Raw genomic sequence first — 24,275 nt, 5'->3', positions numbered from 1 at the left:
GGGCTGCGTGGGGCCTGTGCACAGTGCAGCCCCCAGGGGGTGGCTTCTTTACCCTGACAGGGGGGCAGTGGGAGGGGAGGCTGAGACTGACCTGCAGGAAGGCAGGAGAGGGTGTAGGCGTGCATGGCTCCCCACAAGCCCCGCCATCCGTGAGGGCGCCGGTAACTCTGTGACTCCAGATGTTCAGCAGCTGTCTTGGCCATTTCCGCCCTCCTCTGACCCCGCATCCGCCAGGAAGCGTCCCCTCCTGGCCTCAGGCTCCCAGCCACCCCCCACCTTCCCTGCACCCCATTTCCTGAGCAGAGGCGTTTGTGCAGACTCAGCTCCCCTCCCGTGGGGCAGCGGCAGCTTTCCCAAGGACAGCACTGCCTCAGAGCCTGGACGCCCCTGTGAGGGCTCTGATTCCACCCCCGCCGCTCCAGCCTCTGGGACTGGTTTTCTCTCTCTCCTTCCTTCCTTCCCTGAGGTTGGCAGCCTACATCAGGGCCTCTGGGGAAGCTGAGTAGAACTGGCCAGGAGGGAACCCTGCTCAGCGGGGGAGGGCGGGAGCCCTGCAGGACGGAGGCCAGAGGTCAGAGAGCCCAGCCAACCCAGGCTGAGGGGGTGGGGGGGAGTGCATGCTCAGATGTCGCCTGGTGGGCACTGCTGGGTGGCCTCTGGGCCACTGCTGGGTGGACACTGCTGGGTTCACAACTCCACCTTCCCTGAGCAACCGGGTCCAGTCTAGTGGGGTCTCCTGGAGAGGAGACAGCTGGAGGAGGGCTCCTTTCTTGTCATGGGCCTTCCTGTCTTAACAGAGCTGATGGTTCTGGGGCATTTGGGCTCCGGTGGGCTGGGGGCAGGGCTGGGGGTCAGGGCTCAGGCCAGACACAGGTTAAGGGCTCTGGGGGCGGGGTCAGCAGCTCCAGCCTGCTGACCTCTGCTCCCTCTCCTCCAAGCTTCCTGCTCCTCCGGGGGAGCCAAGGGCAGGTAGGTGGGCCTGGCCAAAGGAAAACCTCTATTTCCAACCAAGATGGGAGGCTTCCCCCAGGAGGGCGCTGCTCCTCCGCACCACACCTGTCTTTGCGGGACCATCCTGCAGCATGCCCCACTGCATCCTCTGTGTCTGCCGGGACTCGGACTGAGGACACCACAGGGCCTCTGCTCTGCTGCTGGGGTTGCTTCTGAGGGCTCACAAGATGAACCTGGAGCCTCTGAGTCTGCACTTTCCCCCCACCCCCCATGCTAGGATATGAGTTTATGAAAGAGGTTCCTAGGAGAGGAAATGGCCACATCCTCCCCAAGGTCCCATCTCTACCTCTGACCTCAGGGCCGGGTGGACAGCTCAGGAGGGCCAGGACCACCCACTCCCCTAGACAGCTGTGCCCATCACCTGACCCAGGTCCCCCTACTACCTCTGCTGCCACTCAAGATGCAGGAGAGAGGTGAGGTGGTTACAGGGCAGAAGAAATAGGAGTAGAGCCCTTGTCCAGGGGGACATTGGACCCTGGGCCACCCTCTCGGGTCTCAGGACCTAACTGATGAGTGAAACAGCCCAGAGTGGAACAAGAGCTGGATGATCAGGAATATCTGGACCTCGGGGCCTGGGGGGAGGCGTCCTGGTGGTTGAGTTTCCAGATTTAGCAAAAAATCAGGATATCCAGTTAGAGTTGAACTTCAGATAAGCAATATTTTCATATGAGTATGTTCCATGCAATGTTTAGGACATACTTATACTCAGAAAGCTTCGGTTGTTTGCTTGAAATTTAACTTTAACTGGATTTTCTGTATTTTACGTGGCAATGGGGGTGGAGGATGGACATTCAACCCTCTCAGCTCACTCACAGCCCATTGACCCCTCCTGTCCACAAACCCCAAAGGACAGCAGTGATCTTCAGCTCTGCTTCCCAAGCCAGGTGGGGGCTGACTGGGCCAGCAATGCCTCCAACTCAGTTGCACAGAGCATTAGAGCAGAGCAAACTTGGGTCTGGAGCCCCTCCCCAGAGGGCTGGGCTCCAGGCCTCCTGGGTTCCAAGGAGTGGGCTGGGTTTGCCAAATTCCCTTTTAGGTCCATGCAACTGTTGAAGGCGCCCCAGGAGCCTGGCTCTTCCCTGCCTCCCTGCCCCCGGGGACTCTGTCTCGCCCTCATCAGGTGGGCCAGCTCTCACTGGTGCAGGACAGAAAGGAGAACCCAATAAAGCCCTCCAGAAAAGAGGAAGGGACAGCTTGTGGGGTGGTTTCTGGGGGAGGAGAGCTCAACCAGGGGCTCTAAATGAGGAACACTGGCCAGGAAGGACCCACCTGGAGAAGGTCATTGCCTCTGCAGGCGCCAGTGGAAAGAGGATCCAGAACAGGCGGGGGTTTCCAGCCTGCACTCACCCCTTCCTGGGAAAGAAGGTGCGGAGGGCCGGGGTGCAGGCAGTGAAAAAGAGCCCCAGCAGCTAGCCTCCACTGCTCCCCCAGGGACTTCCTGAGCTTTGCCCCTGCCCCTGGAGTGCTGGGCAGAGAACCGCTCCCCCAACCCACTCCCCTCTCCTTCACCCTGCCTGTGGGGGAGCCGGGGCCCATGTAGCCTTTTCAGACTCTCACAGCCTGATCCCCAGGGCTGCTTCCCCCTGCCTCTGGTCCCTCTCTCACCAAGGTGGGTACTTTGGAAGGTGGGCGGGTGGTTCTCACCACAAGCTGGCTCAAGGTGGTGGGCGGCCCTGCATTTTTCTCCGTGAGACCCAGTATGAGGTCAGCACTGTTGATTTCCGACCTGTGTGTCCACCTACAGCTCAGGGAGGAGGGGGCGGGACGCTGCTCGGGCTTGGGTGGAGGTGGGCCTGCCCTTAGGTGAGAGGCTAATGAAATCTGAGGATTCGGTCCGAGAAGGCCTGTTGAGGGTGTGACTGCGCCGAGGTCCTGAGGCTGTGTCCTGGGGGGCGGGGCAGAACTGGGTCCACCACGCCTGCGAATCCTTTGTGCGCCCATCACGGGTCTCTCCCCAGGCAACGGTGACTCACAAAGCGGGCCCTAGCCAGGCAAAGGCCGACTACCCTGGGCCCCAGCGGGCGCAGGTCACAAAAGCCTCGAGGGCCAAGCCCCAAAGAGACATGTCCTGAGGCAGCCTAGCGCGCGCCCACCCCTGCCACCGCCCGCTGGACCGGGCCTGGGCCTCCCACCACCACCGCGACCCCGGGCCGGCGACTGGGTCTTAGGGCTCGGTCAGCACTCAGGGCCTCGTGCCCATGTGCGTGGTCTGCTTTGTGAAAGCGCTGGTGCACGTGTTCAAGATCTACCTGACAGCCAACTACACCTACAACTTCCGCGGCTGGCCGGTGGACTTCCGCTGGGATGACGTGCGCGCCGCCGCTAGGAGCGGCAGCAGTCACCGCGCGCTGACGTGCGCTGCAGCCGCGGCGGGCGTGTGGCTACTGCGGGGCGCAGCGCTGGGCGAGGACTCGTCGGTTCGGCCGCCGCGCGCGGTGCGCAGCCAGGCGCAGTGCCTCCTGCAGCAGATCCGCGAGCTGCCCAGCCAGCTCGCCAGCTACGTGCTGGCCCACTCGCTGGGCCGTTGGCTTGTGTACCCCGGCTCCATGTTCCTGATGACGCGCGCGCTGCTGCCGCTGCTGCAGCAAGGCCAGGAGCGCCTGGTGGAGCGCTACCGCGGCCGGCGCGCCAAGCTGGTGGCCTGTGACGGCAACGAGATCGACACCATGTTCATGGACCGCCGCCAGCACCCGGGTAGCCACGGCCGAGGCCTGCGCCTGGTCATCTGCTGCGAGGGCAACGCCGGCTTCTACGAGATGGGCTGCCTATCGGCGCCGCTGGAGGCTGGCTACTCGGTGCTGGGCTGGAACCACCCGGGCTTCGGGGGCAGCACAGGTGCGCCGTTCCCTCAGCATGATGCCAATGCCATGGACGTGGTGGTCAAGTACGCACTGCACCGCCTGCACTTCCCGCCCGCACACGTGGTGGTCTATGGCTGGTCTATTGGCGGCTTCACGGCCACGTGGGCCACCATGACGTACCCGGAACTGGGCGCGCTGGTGCTCGATGCCACCTTCGACGATCTCGTGCCGCTGGCCCTGAAGGTCATGCCCCACAGCTGGAAAGGGCTGGTGGTGCGCACGGTTCGTGAGCACTTCAATCTCAACGTGGCCGAGCAGCTGTGTCACTACCCTGGGCCGGTGCTGCTGCTCCGGCGCACACAGGACGACGTGGTCAGCACCTCGGGCCACCTGCGCCCCCTGCCGTCGGGCGTCGTGGAGGGCAACCGCGGCAACGAGCTGCTCCTGCGCCTGCTGCAGCACCGCTACCCAACTGTGATGGCGCGCGAGGGCCTCGCCATCGTGACCCGCTGGCTGCGCGCAGGCAGCGTGGCGCAAGAGGCCGCCTTCTATGCGCGCTACCGCGTGGACGACGAGTGGTGCCTATCTCTGCTGCGCTCCTACCTCACGCGCTGCGAGGACCAGCAGGAGGACGAGGAGGCCTGGGGGTCGCATGGGCTAGCCTTCCCCTGGCTAGTGGGCCAGGGCTTGAGCCCGCGGCGGCGGCGGCAGCTCGCGCTGTTCTTGGCACGCAAGCACCTCAAAAACGTGGAGGCGACCCATTGCAGTCTGCTGGAACCCGAGGACTTTCAGTTGCCCTGGAGGCTGTAGACCGTGCTTCTGCAGATCCCTTCCCCACCCCCACCCCAAACCAGTAAAGCTGGCCCTGCCCTGGATCCCGACCTGGTGTCTGGCGAAGGATGGGGGAGTGCAAAGGGATTTTGCACTCTCTCCCGCACTGGGGTGTCCCATCTCTCCTGTCTCTTTTTCTCTCCAACACTTATGAACCGTTCCAATCTGCTCCCAGCTGGTAAAGGGAATGCAAAGATTAACCTGACCCAGTTTATGGGAACCCTGTGTGATGGATGCCTTGGCACCTGGAGAGGATGGTGGGAACACAGGCTATGGGGCGCCAGGAGGCATCCTTCACCTGGCCTGGGTTATAGGATGACTGAGAAAGATGCATGTTGAAGGGTCTGTGAAAGTCACTCGTAACTATGAAAGGACATTGACTTTGGAAGGGCTGTGACTTCCTCAGGAGTGCAAGTGCAATGCTGCTGCTTCACAGGGTTCCTCCACCCTACTCCTGGCTTCTATAGGATGGGGTTCACCTTGCAACCACAGATTCAGAGTAAGTGGCATGTCCTGGTGGGACTACAGACACACCTGACTGACCACTCATTGCTTTGTTCCTGGCTCAGGGATGCCATACAGAATGAAAGACAGGCCCTCTGCCCACCACCATATGTAATACAGTTGCTTCCTTACCACTTCCCCTAAACTGAATGAAGCAGGGACTACCAGATGTTCCCAACCGCTGGGGATAGGAGCTGGCCAGGGTGGGTTCAGCTAGAAACTGGAAAAACTGAAAGAAGGTAAGTGGGGCAGGCATGTAATAGACAACAGCAGAGCAGGACCTGGCCTGGATGCACCTGGGCCAGTGCAGGCAGAGGCAGGTAACTAGGGTGACCTGAAGTACCAGGAAGACCTGTGGGTAGGTGAACTTTGAACTGAGAGAGTTACCCAGGTAAAGGAAGGAGCTTCCTTCCTAGGGATCAGTACATGCAGAGTGACTTGGCTGTCAGGTGGAATGCTGTCCAGAAAGTCAGATCCTTGAGGGTTTGAATACCACTAAATGGTTGCTTGCAGAGGCAACTAGGTAGCCAAAGTAGGGTAGTCGTGGGACTTGTTTTAGTGGGACCGGGTTGCCTAATGGCTACATACCTCTTCTTTGACAAATCTAGGAAACTCTTCTCCAGAGTCATCTGGAAGCAACTCAACTAGTTGAGTGATGGCAAATAACTCTGGCCTCAGTTTCCTCATCTGTAAGGGTGAGGGCCCCACCTGGCTCACCAGGTTGCTGTCAAAAGGAAGAGAACACAGTGCCGAGGGTGGGCGCCTCCAGCCCGGAGAGGGAACCGGTGGTCATGCCTTTTTCCGCGCAATCCCCATACGCTTAAAAATCTCTACAAAAAGGAAGGGCTCAAAAAGAAAAAGAATCCCAGTCAGGGGGTCAGGTCTCAGAGCGGCCTCAGTCTGGCCCGCGAAAGTGAGCTGGCAGTGGCACACACGCTGGGGATCTCCAGCATGCCCAGCTCCAAACTCGCATAGCCGGATGAAACACGGTCCTCCCACTTCCCACCTTCCTCGAGCTCCTCAGGACCGTTCTACCTGTGTTTCTCGCTGGTGGACCGGCCTCTGTTTCCGACTTCTTCCGCAGCCTCGGCCAATCAGGTTTAAGAGGAACGGGGCCAAAACACTTTCTCGTTGGACACTGCTCGTAGGGGGCGGGGCGAGGGCGGAGCGCATGTTAAAGCGGAAGTGGGTCGTCGCGCTGCTGATTTCGTAAGCCGCGGCTGCTGAGGAGGTTCCGCTGGCTGCTGTGTACGCGGCGAGTTACACCTGGTGCGGCCCACTCGGCTCCCACTGCGCCCTCGAACCGGGTCTCAACGCCAGCTGCGGCCGGGTAGCCATCTAAACATGGACTCCGCCGGCCAAGGTACCTGTGGGCCTCGCGTCGTGTGCTGGGCTCTGGGCCTCTCCGCCTGCGCCCTCCTACCCCGCTGTCCCTCTTCAGCTCCCAAGCGCCTGGCCTAGAAGCTACAGGAGACGTTCCGCCCCCGGCTGGGACTGCTCCGAGCACTGATTACCCGGCGCCCTTCCGTCGCCCCAGAGTCTTGGGTTTCGTCACTACACCCCCGCCCAACGCTTGCCCGGCGGGCCGCCCTCAGATCCTGCGCAGGGCCCTTGGGGACACTCCATCCGGCCCTGGACGCGGGCCGAGGTGCCGAGCGGCGCCAGGCGGGGGGGGGGGAAGGGAGGGGAGGCAACGCCGCCCTCGCGTTGGGCGCAGCGCCCCTTGGGTGGCAACACTGCTCGGAGCCCAGCCTACCTCGGAGTTGTCTCGAGGAGGACGGGTGCAGTGAGTCAGGGGCACACCCAGCATACCAGGCCTCTTTCTGGAACAGACATCCCAGACCAGTTTGAGGTGGCCGCGGCGGGTGTAGAGCAGGCCCAGAAGCTTGAGATTTTGAGGACGTGATACAAGTGTGTCTTCCATCCTGCGGTTCTAGAGGATGTGGTGATTAAAACTACGTTGATGTAACCTTACTGGATAATTTCAGGATGTTCTTCTATTGTTTGACCTGTATGGGCATATTAATTAAACATCAGAATTCGTCAAATGCACTGGATTCTGGTCCTAGGAATGACAGAAAACACTTACTGAGCACTTGCTATGTGCCAGACACCGTACCAAGTCTGTTTCTGAGATATTTTTCCATTTTCAGAATAACCTGTTTAGATTGGTCCTTGTATTACCCCCCATTTTGCAGATAATTATACAGGCTGAACTGTGACTCACCCAGTTGAGGGGCTAGCCCCCAGTGTTGCCTACTGAACCAGCCAGTGCTTGTTCTGTGTGGGTCCTTTGGTAAGACACTTTCCTGCCTTGGTCTTCTGTAAGTCAGGGGGTCTTCCCCAGTGACTGGGCAATGCCCAGCATGATTGGTGAGTGTATAGTTTCATCTGGGGGTGATTTCCATGGGATCCAGTTTTAGCTTTATAGGTAGACACTACCAGTCTGTGAGGGTTGGTTTTTAAAAATAGAAAAGTTGTAAAGACTTTAAAGCATTTAATGAATTTAAGTATTAAGTAGGTTCAACATAGCAGATACAAACGATGTAAGTAAAACCACATTCGTTGATCTAAGTTAAAAATTTGGATCAATTGATTTAAGAGAACAAAACATGCTTCATTTAGTGAGCATCTCTAGAGCACCATAAAAGTGCCCAACTCTAGCTGTGTGGACATGTGAAAGGAATGACACAGCCAGCTAAGTAGAGCTTCTTTGCTTTTAAGTGCGTTTTATTTTTAGCAGACTAGGATTTCTAAAGTAGATTAGAAATTTAAGACACTTTTATTTCTTTGCAACCTTTATGCCTTTTTATTTATTTAGTTATGTGGCCAAGCCAATTGACTTGTATCTTAGTTCACCAACCAGGGATTGAACCCAGACCCTCTGCAGTGAAAGCACAGAGTCCTAACCACTGGACCACCAGAGAATTCCCTTTAGTTTACTTTTAAGTGTGCCAAATACCATACAGAGCTTGTTTGTTCACAGAATGTGCTGATCAAAAAGGAAGGTGTTTTCAGTGTTTGACTGTACAACATACTAAATGATGGTTATGTGTTTGAATTGAAAAGAACTTATATAGACCTATTGTTCTTGTAAACTTCTAGCTCATACAGGAAAATGCATTTAATATGAAAAAAACATTTGATGCAGGGATTGAACCTGATTTGCATGTAGTGAGGTGTGTGAGGTAGTGTTCCCCCTGTGTCTTGCTGCAGCCTCCATGCTAAGGAATGCGCATTGAGGATGAATTAAACTGGTTTTGTTTTGGTGACTCCCCACAGGGCCTGGATGACTGTGTTCCTGTGTGTCATCTTAGCCTGTGCCCTGGCAGAGCAGCTGATTAGAAAATGGTGCTGACTGTATTTACAGCTGTATTAAGTTCCCTCTCTTAAAAAAAAAAGGAAGATCTGTTAGCTCCAGCTGCTTTGTTTGCAGCAAAGATTTTCTGCCCATGAAGATAGTATTCTACAGGAGAAACCAGATTTAGGGAATGGCTGCCTTGTGCCAGCATTTCTGGAACCTTAAGAAGCAACTTATGTCGTCTGAGATGTGGCTGCTATTTGTTTGGTGGCCATAGCCATCATTATAGAACCTTTCAGAGAAAAGGCATTTTCTCCATATCCTGTCTTGTCCCTCTCCCCAGGGTGGGGTGGAATCTCTGTCCACTTTATTTGTCTGTGACTTCTTACTTGATGCACTCTGACCACATTTTTTTTTTCTGACCACATTTTGTCTCTGGCAGATATCAACCTGAATTCTCCTAACAAAGGTTTGCTCTCCGACTCCATGACGGATGTCCCTGTGGACACAGCGGTGGCTGCCCAGGCTTCTGCTGTCGAAGGTCTGACAGAGACCGAGGCCGAGGAGCTCAGGGCGGAGCTTGCAAAGGTGCTGTGTCTTGGCTGTACGCTCAGGGGTGCTGTTAGGTCCTCTCTGCCTAAGAATGAGCTGGAGTGCTGGCTGTGCTCCAGGAAAATTGCCTTGGGAACCCCACAGAATCTGTCCTCTGCAGCCTTGGCTTGTGTGTGTCTGGCATTTTGCAGGCTCTCTGTGAGGGGAGTGTCCACGGCTGCTCTGAGCACTCCATCTCTTGTGGGTTTCCCTTTTGGAATAAACATGACATTTTCAAGATCCCACAGATGTATCTGCCCCTGGATCTTCATTTTCCTTCTTTTTTCACTTGATCTTTTCAAAGTGAGAGTTACTTAAGAAGAAATAGGAATTAAGGATAAAAGTCTCTGCATATAATTTTTATTCTAACCAACTGCCAAGAGTGTTTCTTTTTATGATGTGATACAGAGCCTGATAGTGATTCACTTGAGATTTCAGAATCTGGGGCAGTGCACTTGTCAGCATCAGTCAGACGGGGTTTGGAGCACACTTGTCGCAGTTCTCTGCTTCATCTTGGGAGACAAGCCTATCCTGATAACATCCTGGATCCAGGCTCGGGTCTGAGCAGAACTGGTCGTGTGAATGAACCTGACCCCAGGACCAGGTTTTAGAATGCAGAGGAAGCCATCCTTTCTGAATTGAGCAGAGGTTAAAGGAGAAGCAGCAAGAAGTTCCAGGAAGCCTGTGTTTTGCTCTTTATTTCAGGACATACTGGTTTAGAGAATAAAACCACAATGTCTTTTTCAGAGGTGAATTGTAAACTAAAGGCGCTCTCATGTTAAAATGTCATCCTGTGTGTCCACAGGCTGTTAAACCCATGTGCCCACGACACCATAAACGGAAAGTTAATGTCACCAAGTGTCACTGCTGGAGTGACTGGTAATAGTTTGGCCTTGGGTGATCATTGATTTTGAATTGTTTCTTCAGTATTTTCTAAAGCAAAATCTAGTGATTAGCCAGATAGGGCTCTAAGCGGCTATTAATGCCTTAATCCAAATAATCACTTTTTAAAGAAAGGATGGTTTTTTAGAGTAGCTGTTCACATAGAAGCTGAAACTGTTGAGAATCTAAAGCAGAATGGCTCTAAAGGATGCTTCTTTTTGTCGTCTACTCTTTAAGACATGAGAACATTCTGGTCTTTTTTGTCAAGATTTTTCCTGTTGTCCAACTCAAACTACACTAAGAAAAAAAAAATTTTCTTTGGACTTGTGTAAGTGGCTTTTGCCAAGGCTTGCAGCTGACCTTGGGAACACAGATGTCCTAAGGGTTGTGTCTTTGTCATGTGTGTCTCTGGCCATCCATCCGTCTGTCAGCTCTGCTTCCTTCCCTCTGTGTATGGAATTCCCCCTGGGTGCAGATGCGGCTTGCCTGCCCATCTTCCATCTTTTGTTATCCATGCCCAGACACGGAGCCCAGACAGAAAGGGGCTGCTGTCTTCACATACCCAGTCCGGACCTCTGACAGGCCTGACTTGCCATCTGTGGGTAGACACTCAGCTGAGGGGAGCAGGGCAGTTCTCCAGAGAAAGTTGAGGTGCTGGTACCAAATACAAATAGAAGCGATGGCCACTGTAGACTATTCCTAAGACAAGTTATGTTTCTATAAATGGAGAATTCTCATGTGATTCTGAGAAACCCTCTTTGTAGCATGTATAAGGATGTCAGTCACTTCCTGCCACAGTGGTGGTTGAAGCCTGGTAACTGCATGCTTTCGCAGGTGGAAGAGGAAATTGTCACTCTGCGCCAGGTGCTGGCAGCCAAGGAGAGGCACTGTGGCGAGCTGAAGAGGAAGCTGGGCCTTTCCGCCTTGGAGGGCCTGAAGCAAAATCTCTCCAGGAGTTGGCATGACGTGCAGGTCTCCAATGCGTGAGTGTCTGCTCCGCCTGCTTGAGGGGGCCTTGAGTCCTGGGGGTGAGGTGTTCCCCCTGGAAGCTGCCTGCTCATGGCCCTGAATCCTTGCCAGCAACCAAATCTGAATTTGGTTTACTCAGAGTTTAGAGTCTGCATGTATGGTTTTAAAAGGTGGTGAACATGCTAGTTGTCCCAGCAGAAATTGACAAGACTATGTTTCAGGGTCTAAATTGGAGAGAATACAAATTAGGTGCTTAATGAGACTGGCTTTCCAGTGGTCCCCATACATAGGTCAGTGTCTGCTGAAGTGGGCATGAGTCCTTCTTGTGAGCGTGACGTGATCATGGCCCCAGAACCCTTGACCCAGCTCTGGATTTGGGGAGTGCAGATGTGTGGCTCCTCTGAAACATATTCTCCAAGGAGGCGGGGTGGGGTGGGTGGGAAATGTTTCACATTGACTGAGAAGCTGTGTCCCACTGAAAGACCAAATCGAATTTCATAAATCTCACTTATGAAAAACCCAGTTCCCTGTCTTAGAAACTTGTAGGCTTTAAACCCAATAGGTGGCTGTCAGAGTTGCGTTTGGGGCCATGGCAGTGCCCTTCATGCTCCTCACAGCTGTTCCCCGAGAGACAACTTCTGCTGATTGGGCAGGCCTGCCTTTGGCATGAGGAGAGCTAGCCAGGCCTGTCCATGCCTCTCTGGCCTCACCCGGCCCGCTGACTAGGTCCTGAGCAGAAGCAGGCTGGAGAGCCAGTCTTCCAGCCAGCTGGTCCTTCTGTTTTCCTTGGAATTTCATCTGCAGTTTGAAACCTGCATTGAAGTAGTTTTTCTAAATAATTTACCACAGACTTTCTGTTTTTAGCTACATGAAAACTTCTGAGAAACTCGGAGAGTGGAATGAGAAAGTGACCCAGTCAGACCTGTGAGTGCCTCCTCCCCTCCCGACACGGCTTTCAGGGATAGGAAGGCCAAGCACACTCAGTTCAGCTTATTAGCTGTGGCGTGTCTTGGCTGTTTTATTTTTCACATAATTTTATTTTTCTCAAACACAAAATATCCTTTTAAACTCTACTGGAGAAGAGTGCAGGCACAGAAGGAAGTTCAGCCAGCAGATGGCACTGGGATCCCTCTCCTGACGTGTGTCCCTCAGATAAGAGGCCAGAGCCGGGGTCAGTCTGGTGACGGACTGGTGGTGCTCCCCTCCTGCAGACCTGGCTCTCGCTGTGGTGCTCTGGGGCTTCACCTGCACTGAGGGGTGGCTCTGTAGTCAGCGCAGCATGGGTTGTGCGGGTCAGATCTTGAAGTAGCTCCTTTGGCCTGAGAGGCGAGCACAGAAACAGCCACACAGCAAAGAAGCGGGGCATGGAACCCTCATGGTGGCTCTATCTGTCAGAGCTTAGGCTCAGAAGGATTCCTGGCATTTTACTTGAAGTCCGTGAAATAGATAATGGCACTTCATTTATGCTCTAGTCTGATTATATCCTTTGAACTGGGTGGTGCAGTGTTTTAAAATCGTTTTCTGGGATGTCTTGCTTAGAAGGAAGAACTGTGGTTGCCAGAAGGCATGGGCAGAAAGCCCTTCTGCGTTGGGCTAAAAGGAAACATTTGCAACCCAGCTTGTCTTGGAGGTGCCTAGAAGCCCAGGTTGGCCGGCTGGCCATGGAGCCTTTGCAGCCTAGGATCGTGAGGGCAGCCGGGCACCAGGTGGGTCTGGCGGTTGGAGTTTCCACGCTGTTGGTGTGACTTGGTAGGGTGGCCCCTGGCTGGAGGCAGGCTCACAGTGCTGACTGAGGCTGAGAATCGCCATGGGAGGTCTTGGTGCTGTTCTGGAAAGCCAGCTGCCAGGGAGCTGCTGGGGCATTGCTTCCCCAGATCACAGTTCTGACTCCTCTAAATGGACTCCTTGGCTCTGGGCCTGTAAGTGTGGCTGGCAGGATTGGCTCTTTTCACGTGCTTCATCAGGCAGTGGCCGTGGCCATGAGGTCTCAGCCCCAGATCTGTTGGGAGAGTTACCAGGCCTGGAGAAGTCTCTGCAGTGACAGCGCAGGAAGCGGACAGCATGAGACAGCTGTTCTGCAGTCTCGGGGTGCCTGGCTGGTGGCTGCAGGAGGCCATTACCGGGATTCCTTGCCCACAGCCTCTGGAGGGGAAGGTGTGGCTGGAGCCAGCGCCCTGTCTTCCCTAATTCTTATGGTTGTGGATCCCTTTCAATGAATGAGAGTGTGACTGGAAGGGAGGAAGTGAGGTGTTTGCAGCCTGAGTGCTCGGCTCTGGTGCAGTGGTGCTGTCGTGAGCAGGTTGATGCCATTCGGGGGTTTCAACCCAGCTATTGATTGAGCAGCCATGCTCTCTATTGGTCATGAAGCGATCACCTCATGGGATCCTTTCTTAGGTAGATCAGAATTAAAATTGTGCTTAGAGTGAACATCAATGAATCTCACAGTCACTTATTGGCATATTAACCTATATGGTCGCAGGTGACAGAAGGTATGGCTACAGATAGTGTCAGCTTAGGAGGGAGGGGTAGACCTCGTCTGGTGAGAAACCCCCACTCTAGGCCACCCGCGTGGGGCTCTGACCAGCACTCCCAGTGTGTATCACCCCCCTTCAACTCTCCCCACAGCGAATTTGTTCGCAAGCAGCTCCTTTGTGGTTAAGGGGGCCTGGTGAGGCGGGACCGTATCTTCCCATCCTTGTAGCCCAGCAACAAGGTGGGTCAGTATGGGAGTCATTGGGCTTTCACTGGGGTCAGGGAGCTCACCTCCGGCCAGTCTGGGATCACGTGTCCCCACTAGTGGGAGGTGGGGACAGATCCCCAACCCCCATGGGTCTGCAGGAGGTCTTCTCCCCGGAGAAGGAGCATCCCGCTGGCCCCTCCCTCTCACCGACAGTCAAACAGCATGGCATAGCCTGGTGTTCTCAAGCACAGGTTGGACTGAGTTATTGGACGCAGACACATCCTGGCCTCTGCACCACATCTGTCCCAGCGGGGTGCTGCCCTACGCAGTAGCCCAGAGTGGCCCTAGTGCCTGAGCACCTTTCTGAGTCGCCCTCTGGACGCTCCACTTCTGTTGCCATGTCTTGCGAGACGCCAAGACAGGCCATGGTTTAGGGGGCAGCTCCGGGTGAAGGCACCATCAGGTCAGAGGGTGTCGGAGGGAACTGCAGCACAGTCCATCTGGAAACCCTCTGAGAGGAGGGTGTGGACTGTGGGTTTTAGTGCGAATCATCTGGAGCCTAGAACAGACCTGTTCCTCCACTGGGGGAAGCTTGTCCAGGACCCTGTTGTCCAGATCCTTGGGTCACTGGACAGGTTGGTTGGATGTTGAGTTCCTGTTCATTTTAGTTCTGAGATTGTGTCAGACTGTCACTGGGGGGGAGGAATTTTTGGTTGTCAGGTTTTTTAAGGCCTGGAGTGAGAATTAGGCATCTTATTAGTTATTGAATTCAAAAAACCCAGAAGCATAGTCTTCAGCAAGGATTTTGGAACTTGTTTTCTGCCTGCTGTTAACAGTATGTTCAAGAATTACTGATCTTCCTGGAAACTAAGATAAACTCTATGCCTTAGTGACTTCAAGGTATTTCCAGACTTGCTGGGAAGCAGTTCATGCTTTGAGGGCCAGGCCCCCTGTGCTGTGAGGGACCACTGCCCAGAAGAGGAGGCCCTCCAGGGTGCTCGGACCAGGCTGTCCCCACAGGATGGGGAGTAAAGGGGTTGAGGCACAAGGCCGGCCTGAGGGGTGTGGGCCCCAGGTGCTCACACAGGGGCTCTTGCAGGCAACAGTTGGGGGTAGATATGGAAGGGGGCCAAGAGCCCCCAGCCAGTGCCATCCAAACCCACCCCTGTGACCTGGGATGCAAGGAAAGCTGGAGTTGGTGGGCACCTCTGCTATGTTGAGCTCTCTTTTCCTTGGGGTGCCAAGTTGGCTCGGCAGGAGCCTCTGGGTTTAGGCTGCTGTGTCTTCTGTTTGTGGTGGGGGTTGGTGGCTCAGGGTTGGCCCAGGGGTGTCCTTGCCATCCCTGTGGCCCAGGCAACCCACTGGTGCCTGTCACACTGCTGTCGAGGTCACAAGCTATCTTGTGGGTGGGTGGGGCAAGAAATCTCCACAGGGTTCCAAGATCACCTCCTTGAGCCAGAACAGTGGCATGAGATGGAGCTAGGTTTCCCTGTTCTCAAAGGACATGGTAGACACAGAACAGGAGGGCTGGAGGGGCTGCTCGGAGTCTGAAGGTCAGCCGGGTGCTGCCCATTTGAGCTGCCAGGCTCAAACCCTGTGGGTGTAGTTGAGCTGTTCTGTCCTCAGAGGACTGCCTTGGATAAGAGAAAAGAGAAGCCACGTGAGGCCCCTAGGGGCTTGTGTGCCTGAGTTCTGTGGACTTGCTTGCTATGGAAGTCGGGAAGGTAGAGAAGTGAGTTTCCACAGGGGGAGGAGGAAAGCCTGAGTTACAGGAAGAACAGAAGACAGGGTTATTACAGGGTGGGGGCAGTCACGACCTGGCAGTGCTGCTTTGTCCACATGCAAGTCCCCTCCCTGGGGGCCCGGGTTACCGGCCCAACCGCCCCCTCTTCTCTGGTTGTCTTGTCTGTGGCATACGGGCTATGACTGCACCTTCTGTATGATTCATTTAACCACTGTTTCTCCTTCCAGCTACAAGAAAACCCAGGAAACCCTGTCTCAGGCGGGACAGAAGACCTCAGCGGCCCTGTCCACCGTGGGCTCAGCCATCAGCCGGAAGCTTGGGGACATGAGGTGAGACTCCCTGGTCCGATACCTCTGCCCTGAGACCTGGGCCGAGCAGGTGGGGTTCTAGGGTGTTTAGATCCATTGGAGGGTCTGGTCTGCAGGAAGCCTGCCGGAGTAGGCAGATGCACCTACCTCAGGTGCTTCTCAGCACCCACAGGTGTGGCCACACCAGCCCCAGACCAGTTGGTTCACAAACCTGCCTCTACTGACTGCTCTTTGCCATTCCTTTTTCTCGTGGGGGGGGGGGGGGAGGGTCCCCCTCTTGTGCCCATGGGTGACTGTACTTGGGGTTGGTGAAGGCTGTGGTTCTTGATGACATTCACGGAGGACAGATGATTCTGGCCTTGGGGCAGTGGCAGCATGGACAAGTCAAGGACAAGCGTCGTGTGTTTGCCTGGCTTGCTCTTGAGAGTGTGTGACTGCACACTGGGGCCCCCAACCAAGCAGTCTGTCTTGGAAGTGGATAAGATCCTGGGGGCTGCCTGAGTGCCTCTGAAGCAGGCCAGGGGAACTGGAGGCCAGCACGCAGCAGTGCCTGCCCCAGCCTGATGGCCATGACACTCCCACACCAGACTCCACCCTGAGTTTCCTGCTCTGGGCTCTGCTGCTGCCCCTCAGGCCTTCCTCTGGGTTGTTGGGGTGAATCAGTGAGAGCAGCGGGCAGCATGGGTCAGCCCCCTCGCCAGAACCCTGGACTTGGCCCTGGGTTTTGCTGCCGGCCCTGCCCTGTCCCCTCACAGCTGATAATCCCATGGGGTTGCTGTGGGCCTGGCCTGCTGAACTTTGTGTTGAGGATCCGCCCAGCCCTGTCCCTTTACTTCTCACCCTTCCTGCCTGTGTAGAGTACGCATTTCCCCACCTCATGGCCTGAGGTCGCCTCCTGGGCCTCAAGGTGGGAGCCCTGCCCTGGCCACTGGGCCACAGGCACTCACCAGCCCCAGGACTCACCCAGTTGTGCAGAGGACAGCTGGTGCCCAGAGCTATGATTACCTTTTATTCTTGATCGTTTGGTATCATTATACCTCTTCACTCCCTCACCCTCAGCTTTTTATTTTGAAAAAACTTAAACCTTTGGAGAAGCTGAACAGTCAGGGGGCATCCAGGCCTCAGGGGTCCTTGCAGACTGCCCTCAGATGCAAGCCTGGCCCATGGTGACCGTGACTTGGACACAAGAGGGACCCCCAAGCGGGGCTTTGCATAGCGGCCAGGAGGGCCTGTGGCTATCACTCCCCCAGGCTTTGCACTGCTCAACATGTCCTCCTGGATGAGTCTCAATTGGTGCTGGGTGGGATGCCCATTGTGGCCACCTGAACTGGGTGGAGGAATGCCTGGCAGTGAGCTGGTCACATGCCCCTCGTGGCCTGGCCTCGTTCCCAGGGCCTGTCACCAGGTGGGGGGCGCTCCTGCTTACGCCTGTTCTTTGCTCCAGAGGCCAGGCTGGTGATAGAGCATCTGAAGCAGGTGACAGAATTGCCTCGTCCTCTTCTAGGAATGTTCTCTTTGACTTGCGGTGTCATGCCCTCATGTTCAGTGTTCTCACTGTCACACATGTTCAGATCATCCTAGGTGGAAGTCAGGCGAGAGGGTAGAACCCCTGGTGCAGGCGAGGCCGCTGGGCAGTTCTCACACACGTGGCTTCGCTCTGGGAGGACAGAGCTCAGTGTGCCCCATTCTGCTCAGAACCCAGGGTGGCCTTGTCGTGGCTGGTGCTGTGCCTGCCATGTGTGAGCCCTGCTGGTGGAGGAACCGGCCCCTGGTCACGGTTCCTGTTGACTGGGGTCTCATCCTGAGGCCCCATGTCCCTGCTGCTGGCTTTGCTCTTATGATCCCAGTGCTGCTGTGAACTGAGTCTGAGGGCCCTATCCATGTGTCCCCATTGCCTCACACATGGTCTCGGGTGGCTTGAGGTCGAGGCCCATTGACCTCTGTGGTTTGGAGCTCGAAGCTGACAGAGTTCTCCACTTCTTGACACAGAGAACCAGGCCCAGGGGATTTCCCTCGCAAGTTGAGGGTCAGGCGCTGCTCTGTCCTTTAGGACAGCAGTCCCCCGGGTGTCTAGAGGGGCCCATCCAGGAGCAGGCCGTTGAGGGGCTTGCTGCATCCCCAGGGAAATGGATTAGCGTCAAAGGCCCGGTTAGAGTGAGGTCGGGTCTCCATCCAGCTAGGTGACCTTTGATGGGACATGCACCTCTTCTCACTATCAGGCTTGTTCTCCTGCCGAGTGGAGTAGGTCCTGCCGCCCAGCAGAGCACGACAGGTGCCTCAGGCCATGTGACTGTCACTTCTGAAATGATCTTCATGTTGGGGTGGCCGCCAGGGTGGAGAGGGGAGCCGTGGCCCCTCCCCCCCGACCCCAGCAGCTGCCCTTGCATGTGTTCTGGTTTTTTGGTTATCTTCTGTTATCCGTGTTGATGCAGCCAAAGCGTGTAGTGCTTGGGGGTGTTGCAGGCCCTGTCGAGGTGGCGGGGGGCACAGTGGCCCAGCTGGAGTGTAGGCTGATGGGGTCCCGGGTCCTGGGTGAGGTACGACCCTGGGGGCAGAGGAGTACCTCACGCTGTTGCTCTGCTTGTTTCACCGGGTTCCTTCTCTCCAGCCTGTGGTGGAGTCAGACGAAAGGTCCCTCATATATGACTGTGTGAGCGAGAGTGGGGCAGAGACTGGACAGGGGCACGTGTCCTCCCCCGGTGGGGTGGTCTCAAACACGGGGCCGGGGTGGGACGGGACGCCCCTCCTAACGCTGCCTCTCTTCTCTCTTCCTGCTGCTGCCCCTCAGGGCTCGGCCCTTCTCACACTCCTTTAGGTAAGACTGACATGATGTACCAGGCAGGGCTGTCTATGCTTCAGGGCTGGGAGGCTCTAGCTGGCCCTAGGGGGCTGTGTGGATGGTGGGGGCAGCACAGCAAGGTGGTCACCAGCGGCGGGACGGGTGCAGGGCTCCTCCCCTGGTTGTGTAGCTGGCTGGGCGCTGTTGCTGCCCGCTCTAATTCGGCCTCACAGGGTAGCCGTTGGCCCGCCCTGACTCGTCCTAGGAGGGGCTATGCTGGCCCTTGAGCCATCGTGTCCCCGTGTCTTCTTTCCCCAGGAGTGGTCCTGCCCTTGACAAGGAGCTGGTCTCCTTTCCATCCTTGGGCTCTTGGTCCCCGGTCAGACAGCCTTCTAAGTGTCCTTTAGCTCATGTTGATCAAGCCGCTCCTCCTGCTTGGAGGCCAGGAACTCCAGAACAGTCGTGACTTTTGATATTCATACTTGGCCTGCTTGTTTTTCTGGGACTTGCTGTGAAATCACATGGGTTGCTTGGTGGCTCTTTGCACCAGAAATGTTTTTAATGCCTAATTTGAGGGCATCCTGTCCTGGTGCCTTCCCCCTACAGTGCCACACTTCCTGGGGCCATGCGAGGGGTACCAGGGTCAGTTTTCCTGGTTGGAGGCGGGGCTTGTGAGGCTTCTCTGTTCTTCCCTGGTACTGGGGGTGGGGCTTAGCTTCCTGCACGGGGAGCCCGGTCCTATCCTTGCCTTAACTCTTCCTTCTCTGCTCCTCCCACGCTTCCAAGCAGCAGCCACTCCATCCGCCACTCCATAAGTATGCCGGCCATGAGGTAACGTGCTCCTGTGCCCCACAGCTGCCCGAGCCTGCTGGGACCCCACTGGGAGGCCGGTGGGAGGGGGTGGCTCTGGCTGGTTCATTGCACATCCCCCACACCCCCAACCAGGAACCACCTTCCCCTGTCAGTCTCTGGCTCAGATTTGGGAGACACCCCTTATAGGCTGCAGAGCTGGTGGGGGTGAGGCCCAAACTGGGCTCTACCTGGGATTCTCCAGGGCTGCCCTCAGGTTGGGCTGGAAGGGGCAGGGAGGCTTGCACACACCAGAACCCAGGAGGCTGCCAGGGGTCTCCAAGCTTTTTACGGAGACTGTTGAGAACAGAGCCATGGCCTGTTCCTCCTCGAAGCCCCCACTCATGCTCTCCTGTTCTGTAGTGCAGCCTGGGTCCTCACAGAGCTGTCTTCATCCCAGAAGAATCTGCTCCAGCTGCTACCTCCCCTCCCTGAGCATGCCTGGGGGTCACTGACAGGCTGCCTCTGGTGGTCTGGGCCTGGGGAAGATGTAGGGCGGGGGACCTGGGCCTGGCCTGCTTGCTTCTCTGCCTCCTCACCGCTCTCTGCTCTTAAAATGGGCCTTAGTTTTCCTCTTGCTCAACTTCTGTGAGAGATCTGTGTGAAGAACATGCAGAACTTTCAGTAACCCCAGGATGTGTGCACTTAGGGTGCAGCAGAATCATGTGCTCAGCATCCTCCTCCGTCCAGTCGAGGGGTCTGCTCTTCACCCACATGAAGTCTGGGTCTCACCAGCTGCTGGCATGCAGATCCTCTGTCCTGCAGTTGGTGGGTGTGGCTGATCTCAGTTCTGTCTTAGGGGAGCCTCCAGAACGTGTGTGTCCCCTCACCTTCTTTTGGCTTGTCACGTTTTTGCAGTGAGACCTGGGGATCTCTCTAGGGTCTGTCCAAAGGATGACCCTAACCCCAAGGCCCTTCACATTTAGGAGGGCACACAACCACATGTTCCTTACAATACTGACATCTTTTTCTCTCTTTAAAGGAATTCTGCTACCTTCAAGTCATTTGAGGACCGAGTTGGGACCATCAAGGTAACTGACCTGGACCTGGGCTACCCAGTATGCTGACTCAGGGCCTGTCACTCGTCACGTGGGTTCACGTGCAGTCACAGGAACTGATACTGAGAGCCCTTGTACCCTGTGCGGTCTCCCGTGGTGACATCCGGCAGCGTCACAACCAGGAGAGAACGCTATTGCAGTCATGACAGAGCACAGTTCATCCCCACGGAGACCACAGCCTGCCTTCCCCCACCCTACCCTGGGCAACCCCTAATCTGCTCTCCATTTCTGTCGTCTTGAGAAAGTCATACAGTACATGACTGCATGCATCAGTGTGCAGACTTTGGGGCCTGGCTCTTTCTACTCTTATTCCTCAGAGTGACATCCAGTCTATTGCCTGTGGCAGTGGTTTATTCCTTTTGTTGCTGAGTGGCGTTCACATTACATACATTCCCATAGAAATTGACTCTTTGAACTCCTAGGAGGGGCATAGGTAGGATCTGTCATGTGTGTGTCCTGTCTCATGCTTTTCTCTCTTGGTCTTTCCCCATCTGTAGTCTAAAGTTGTCGGTGGCAGAGAGAATGGTGGTGACAACCTTCCCTCTCCAACGGGGAGTGGTGACAGACCGTTGCCCGATCACATACCTTTCTAAGACTGTAGCGACTTTGCCCGGCCATGGAATAAGCACACCCTCATCGCCACAACTGCAACTTCAAGTGGTGGGTGTGGAGGACAATTATGCCATCCCCATGGAGACATGGTCGCCGCACTCGCATGGGTCAGAGAACACGCCTTGTCCACAGATGCCTCCCCCTCTGTCAGATCAGCAGGTCATTTCACCATTCTGCCTTAGGGCAGGGAGTGGGCAGGATGGTGGGTCCCAAGGTGACTGAGCCAAAGCCAGGCTTCTGTTGGGAATCTCTTAGTTGGTCAGCATGTTTAAAGGGGGGAATGTGATAAGTGTAAAATGCGCTGTGTTTTCCGAAGTCTTTCCGTAAGTCACAGAAGGACGAGTCATCCAGAAAGCCCTGCCTGATCTGCAGTTTAATTTCAAAATGCTAAACAGGAAAACTATCCATTTTTTGAGACCTTCCAGAAAGAAGCTGATTATCAGCAGCTGCCTAATTGTTACACTAACAATCTAGCTTTAACAAAAGCAAATTCTTTATTTTCTATAAATGCAGTGGGTTTTTCAAAAAGTAAAACTAAGCGAAGCAGCTTTAGCCTCATAGTTAGAAAGTATTTCTTTGGACTCAAGCTGAAATGCACGCCTTACATCGCCTTATGCTTTGTTTATAATGTTTTTATATACAAACGAGGATTCTTCAGTGGGTTTTGAGCATTATGTAAAACCCTGCATCCAGCCAAGGGGCAGCACGGCTGTGCCAGTGCTGTATTTTATTTCATGAGTGCACTCCATCCCTGTGTAGAAACTGGCTTCTCTCCTCTTGGTGACCACAGCAGCACCTGCTGGCCAGTGGGGATGGAGGCAGGAGAAAGACCAGCCCCTCCATGGAGGGCCTGCGCTGCCCTTGCGCAAGCCAGCCCTGGCTGGCTCCTCCCCGGTCAGCAGCTGCAACCTGTGGGTATGCCACATGCCGGGGCTGGCAAGCAGCAGGCAGACCCTGCAGGTAGGTCAGGGCTGGGGCTTTGGGTCAGCTGGGACTCTGCTGTTGCCTTTTCTCAGGAGCTACAAAGATCTCTTTCTCCTCTGATGCTGCCACAGCCCAGCAGCCTCACCCCTGGCCCCATGTCTGGTGCATCTGGAGGGGCAGCTCTGTGCCTTACAGGCTCTTGGTGGGCAGAGACCTCGACCACCGGTGTGTGCTTTTGAGGGGGAGGAGCCATCGGCTTAGTGTCCTCTCTGCTGGACTGTGATGTGCTGCCTGGTACCTGCATGTGCTGGTCACTTCAGACACTTGGGGGGCGGGGGGGCTGCAGTCCACGCTGTGCCTTGGGAGGAACGCTGCTCCATGCTCTTTCCCTGGGGTTGGAGTCTCAGATGGGGTGTGGTGGGAAGGCAGGATGCAGGGATGATGACTGCATCCTGGGTTTCTCTTTTCCATAAAGTAAATGATGGTGATTTGTCAATAAAGCATTTCTTTGGGGGGAAACAGACTTCAGCTCATGTGATGTGTCTTCATTCGGGAAGGTGGCGAAAGAGTGACCAGGTAACTGACCATATCCCCAACCGACCATAACCCCAACCATATCCTGTTGTCAGGAGCCTGCACCTTGGGGAGAGGCAGGCAGGAGACAGAGGGTCTCAAATGCAAATTTCAGATCTTCAGTGCCATGAGAGGGTGTGTTGACAAAGCTGGGGGTGTCTCTGGGGAAGGGGTATGGAGGATGGGGAGGAGCTAGCTAAGCTACAGTGAGTCCAGGCCAAGCTTCCAGAGCCATGCAGGTGGGCACTGTAGCAAGAGGGTGTCAGGCCAGCCAGCATTCACACACTGAAGGACTTGGGCCTGAACTCCTGAGGTTGTCCACTTGCAACTCTAACAGCCGTGGTGGTATAGGAAGGGCATATGCATCCTCGACAGGTTGGATACGAGGCTGGCTCAAACCTGTTCCCTGCCAGACCCCACCTATCTTCCAATAACTCTTCACCCTCCTTGTGCTTTCTTCATGCAGAAACAAACACATGTGAATGTGTATTCTCATTCTCTTGCCATTCTTAACACTTCCAGTGCTCTACTTTTCCCTCTTAATGCTGTGCCCTGGAGTGCTGGCTGCACCTCCCTGAAACTTCTTGGGAGAGCCTCCGTTTGCACTGCCCTAGGGCACCGTGAAATGCCCCTTCTTCTCTCTTGGATGTGCCCAGTGGGAAATCCTTTTACTGAGAGCACTGGACCTCCTTTGGGTCAGAGAGCACGACTTACCCCCGATGCAAAGGCAGGGAAAGTGAATGACTTCAAATTGTATGTGAATTGTATATGACAGCACAGCAGTCCAGGCCACACAGTGTGAGGTGTGAGGCTGTGCCAAGTGGGGTAAGCACCTTCCTCCACTGCCTGTGGTCGGCATTTACCCTTGCTGACGATGAAATGGGTTCCAAGTGGTCTTCATTTATTTAGTATTTAAATGTCTTGTGGGTAAGAGTTTGCTAGGCCTTGTGGGGGACAAGGATGACCTTGACATGGACCTAGCCCTCAGGTGGCTCCCCTAAATAATTGGCCCATGAGATGAGCTTTGAGAGCTTGAAGGGCTGTAGCAAGTGGTGGGACTGGCATTGGAGGGCAGCTGTGACAGTTGCTTCCATAAAGTCCAAGTTTCCTGTCAAGGTGAGGATAAGAGTGCCCCCCTGACCTCACTAAAGGGCTTGTGAAGGGCAGGACTGGACTGCAGCCACTGTCCACAGTTGACGGTATTCCTGTCTTATTATCTCCAAACAGGCTGACTTATTTTATAAACGTATTTGGCATGTGAGAATTCTACCACTGAACCACCCATGCACCTTATTTTATAAACATATTTGTAATAATGTACTTTTAACATATGCATTTTGCTCATTTTACTTTCAGGAGCTCTTAAAAGAATTTTCAATGTTATTAAGTAACTTTGTATACATTTTATAACTATTGTTCCATTTGAATGTCTTTTAGGTTTCCATTTTTACTATTATAAGAGCAGCTTAGTGATATACCTTTTTCTGTATTTGGGAATATTTTCTTAGACTATTCCTAAAGAGGAATTAGTAGGTCAAGGAAAAACTCACTAAGGCCTGCTTCATTCATTTGTGCAGTGCTGAACTCAGCTTCACTCTGAAATTGGTACCGGGTCCATTTGATTCTCTCATTCCTTCTGTGATTCTGCCTGGAATCTTTCATTCTCTTGAATCAAAGGACATAGTTATGAATCTGGCCCTTCTGCTTCTCGGTTTTCATAGGCCTTTCTTTCTGCCTGTTTGATGTTGCACAATTTAACGACTGCAAGGCGACTTCCTGAGCTCTCTGCCACTTACAGGCCCTAAGCCTGGGACAGACTGAGCAGTTTAGAGCCAGCATGATGTCAGAGATGTAAGAG

At 54.8% G+C, this 24,275-nt stretch overlaps 2 protein-coding genes across 3 annotated transcripts; both read left to right on the top strand.

Annotated features, from left to right (window-relative positions):
- Positions 1-2,553: 2,553 nt before the first annotated feature.
- ABHD16B (abhydrolase domain containing 16B) lies at positions 2,554-6,212 on the top strand. Its single transcript, XM_065921611.1, has one exon. The coding sequence runs from the start codon at positions 3,210-3,212 to the stop codon at positions 4,620-4,622; it is 1,413 nt and encodes a 470-aa protein (XP_065777683.1). The 5' UTR covers positions 2,554-3,209; the 3' UTR covers positions 4,623-6,212.
- Positions 6,213-6,355: 143 nt separating this feature from the next.
- TPD52L2 (TPD52 like 2) lies at positions 6,356-21,041 on the top strand. 2 transcript variants are annotated; one of them, XM_065921612.1, is made up of 7 exons: positions 6,356-6,510; positions 8,891-9,036; positions 10,756-10,904; positions 11,755-11,814; positions 15,542-15,643; positions 20,233-20,281; positions 20,806-21,041. In XM_065921612.1, exons 1-7 carry the CDS (start codon positions 6,492-6,494, stop codon positions 20,899-20,901), a joined length of 621 nt encoding a protein of 206 aa, XP_065777684.1. In that variant the 5' UTR covers positions 6,356-6,491; the 3' UTR covers positions 20,902-21,041. The 2 variants fall into 2 exon arrangements, with proteins under 2 accessions (XP_065777684.1, XP_065777685.1); XM_065921613.1 differs by lacking the exon at positions 11,755-11,814.
- The last annotated feature ends 3,234 nt before the right edge of the window (positions 21,042-24,275 follow it).

Source organism: Muntiacus reevesi, chromosome 2 (assembly GCF_963930625.1).
Source record: "Muntiacus reevesi chromosome 2, mMunRee1.1, whole genome shotgun sequence".
Lineage (NCBI taxonomy): Eukaryota > Metazoa > Chordata > Mammalia > Artiodactyla > Cervidae > Muntiacus > Muntiacus reevesi.
The sequence above is the reverse complement of the archived record's forward strand: the minus strand, read 5'-3'. Positions and strand labels throughout refer to the sequence as shown.